Source organism: Limulus polyphemus, unplaced genomic scaffold (assembly GCF_000517525.1).
Source record: "Limulus polyphemus unplaced genomic scaffold, Limulus_polyphemus-2.1.2 Scaffold4986, whole genome shotgun sequence".
NCBI classification, from domain to species: Eukaryota; Metazoa; Arthropoda; class Merostomata; order Xiphosura; family Limulidae; genus Limulus; species Limulus polyphemus.
The window spans coordinates 20,133-22,302 of NW_013670596.1; the positions used below are offsets into that span (position 1 = coordinate 20,133).

The 2,170-nt window shown below is 34.6% G+C and overlaps 1 protein-coding gene across 1 annotated transcript in view; it reads right to left on the bottom strand.

Annotated features, from left to right (window-relative positions):
* Positions 1-450: 450 nt before the first annotated feature.
* LOC106471955 overlaps positions 451-2,170 on the bottom strand; it is a 57,563-nt gene continuing 55,843 nt past the window's right edge. The window contains exon 3 of the mRNA XM_013932579.2: positions 451-851. Within this exon, the coding sequence (XP_013788033.2) occupies positions 454-851 (398 nt within the window). The 3' untranslated portion in view covers positions 451-453. The remainder of the gene's footprint in view (positions 852-2,170) is intronic.

The window sequence follows — 2,170 nt, forward strand, 5'->3', positions numbered from 1 at the left end:
AAGTGTTAACTGTAACCCTACTTTTGGCCCACCCTGTATATATATATGAGGTCTACCCAGTTTCCGTAATTCTCTACGTGCAGCGTTTCATTTTGGAATTTATGCACATGGAAGGTCTGCCTTGTTTATTTAATTTTTGCGTGGAATAATTTGTTTGGTTCGATAGTTCTATTCATGTAAAATCTAACCTGTTTCTTTGCTAGAATTCTTTATATATTTTTGTATAATGTATCAAAAATAAGAGATTTTACTTTTCCTGCTTTAAAAAAACACTCATCTTTCTGAAAAGTTACACTTTTATGACTATTACTCGACGAAGTTAGTTTTATTTTATTTAGAATCATTTCAAGTTAATTGTATACTCCTTACCATACTTCTTACAGTTTATTTATAATTTTATATTTATTTTAAGTGTAAATTTTATGAAATTTTGAAAAGTTCTTACTCTTCGATTCAGTTTTCATTCGTTCCACCTTTTCTCGGCTCTCTCCAAGACATGTTGCCTCCTGTGAAAGTGCTTCTGTTAGTAACAGAAGCGCCACCTGGAGGACTGCTGTTTTCTTCGTTTGTGCTTCCACTGTGGAGACCCATATCTCCTGGTGCATGGGAAGCCCACCCAAGGCCTAATGCAGGGGTTGTTCCATAAGGATAGAAAGATGTTTGGGAAGAAGTGGGAAGTGAGGAAGAAGATGAGGTGGGAAGATTATAGCCTCTGTAGTAGTGGGAGAGGCAGCCTAAGCCTGGATACATAGGAGAAACGTTATGGGGAAGCATTGAGGAGGTCCAGTAAAACGTGGGGCTCGGAGTGACGTCAGAATCTCGAAGAGCATAAGTTATCATTTCAGTCTGAGCTGTAATGGAGAGAAAACGAGATTTCTTGTGGTTTCAGTTAAATCATAATCAAAACACTGTAACAATTGATCCGATTGTCATTATTTTATTTCCTTTATTAACTGTTTTACATTTACAAAGCCTCATGTGCAAATTTAGAGCACGTAGCTGGCTAACTGTAGTTCTTGAAACCAAGTAACAGCCTCAATAACGGAAGACTTAAACAGTCGAGAGCTTAATACTTTAATTGCTGGCACCTCGTAAAGCTCATTTCGTTCTGCAATATAATTAAATAAGATAGAACTCTGATTCAGGCACGCTTTCTTCATTAGCTCAGAACACTTGATCACGTATTGTGAGCTGAAACTTGAATATTTTAAACATCTTGAAAAGCAGAGATTAGAAATTTGAAGCGTGGCGTTCAACATTTCAAAAATACACTTTACAATAAATACATAAAACATATTTCAATTAATGGATATTATACTGATGTCTAAAACTAAAAATATTAACTTGAAGCAAGACATAATCTCGTAACTATCTCTAGATGGTCGTGTACGAGATGAATTGATAATCATGCAACATGAAAAAGAAACCCAGACACATTACACTTAACAAAACAACCAACTTATGGAAAAAAAGGTAATATAGAAAAGGAACACCGTTTCTACACTACACTTAACTAAACACCCAGCTAATGTAGAAAGTAGATAATATAGAAAAGGAACATCGTTTCTACACTACACTTAAATAAACACCCAGCTAATGTAGAAAGTAGATAATATAGAAAAGGAACATCGTTTCTACACTACACTTAACTAAACACCCAGCTAATGTAGAAAGTAGATAATATAGAAAAGGAACATCGTTTCTACACTACATTTAACTAAACACCCAGCTAATGTAGAAAATTGATAATACAGAAAAGAAACACCGTTTCTACACTGCACTTAACTAAACACCCAGCTAATGTAGAAAGTAGATAATATAGAAAAGGAACACCGTTTCTACACTACACTTAACTAAATACCCAGCTAATGTAGAAAATAGATAATATAGAAAAGGAACATCGTTTCTACACTACACTTAACTAAACACCCAGCTAATGTAGAAAATTGATAATACAGAAAAGGAACACCGTTTCTACACTACACTTAACTAAACACCCAGCTAATGTAGAAAGTAGATAATATAGAAAAGGAGCACCGTTTGTACACTACACTTAACTAAACACCCAGCTAATGTAGAAAGTAGATAATATAGAAAAGGAGCACCGTTTGTACACTACACTTAACTAAACACCCAGCTAATGTAGAAAGTAGATAATATAGAAAAGGAG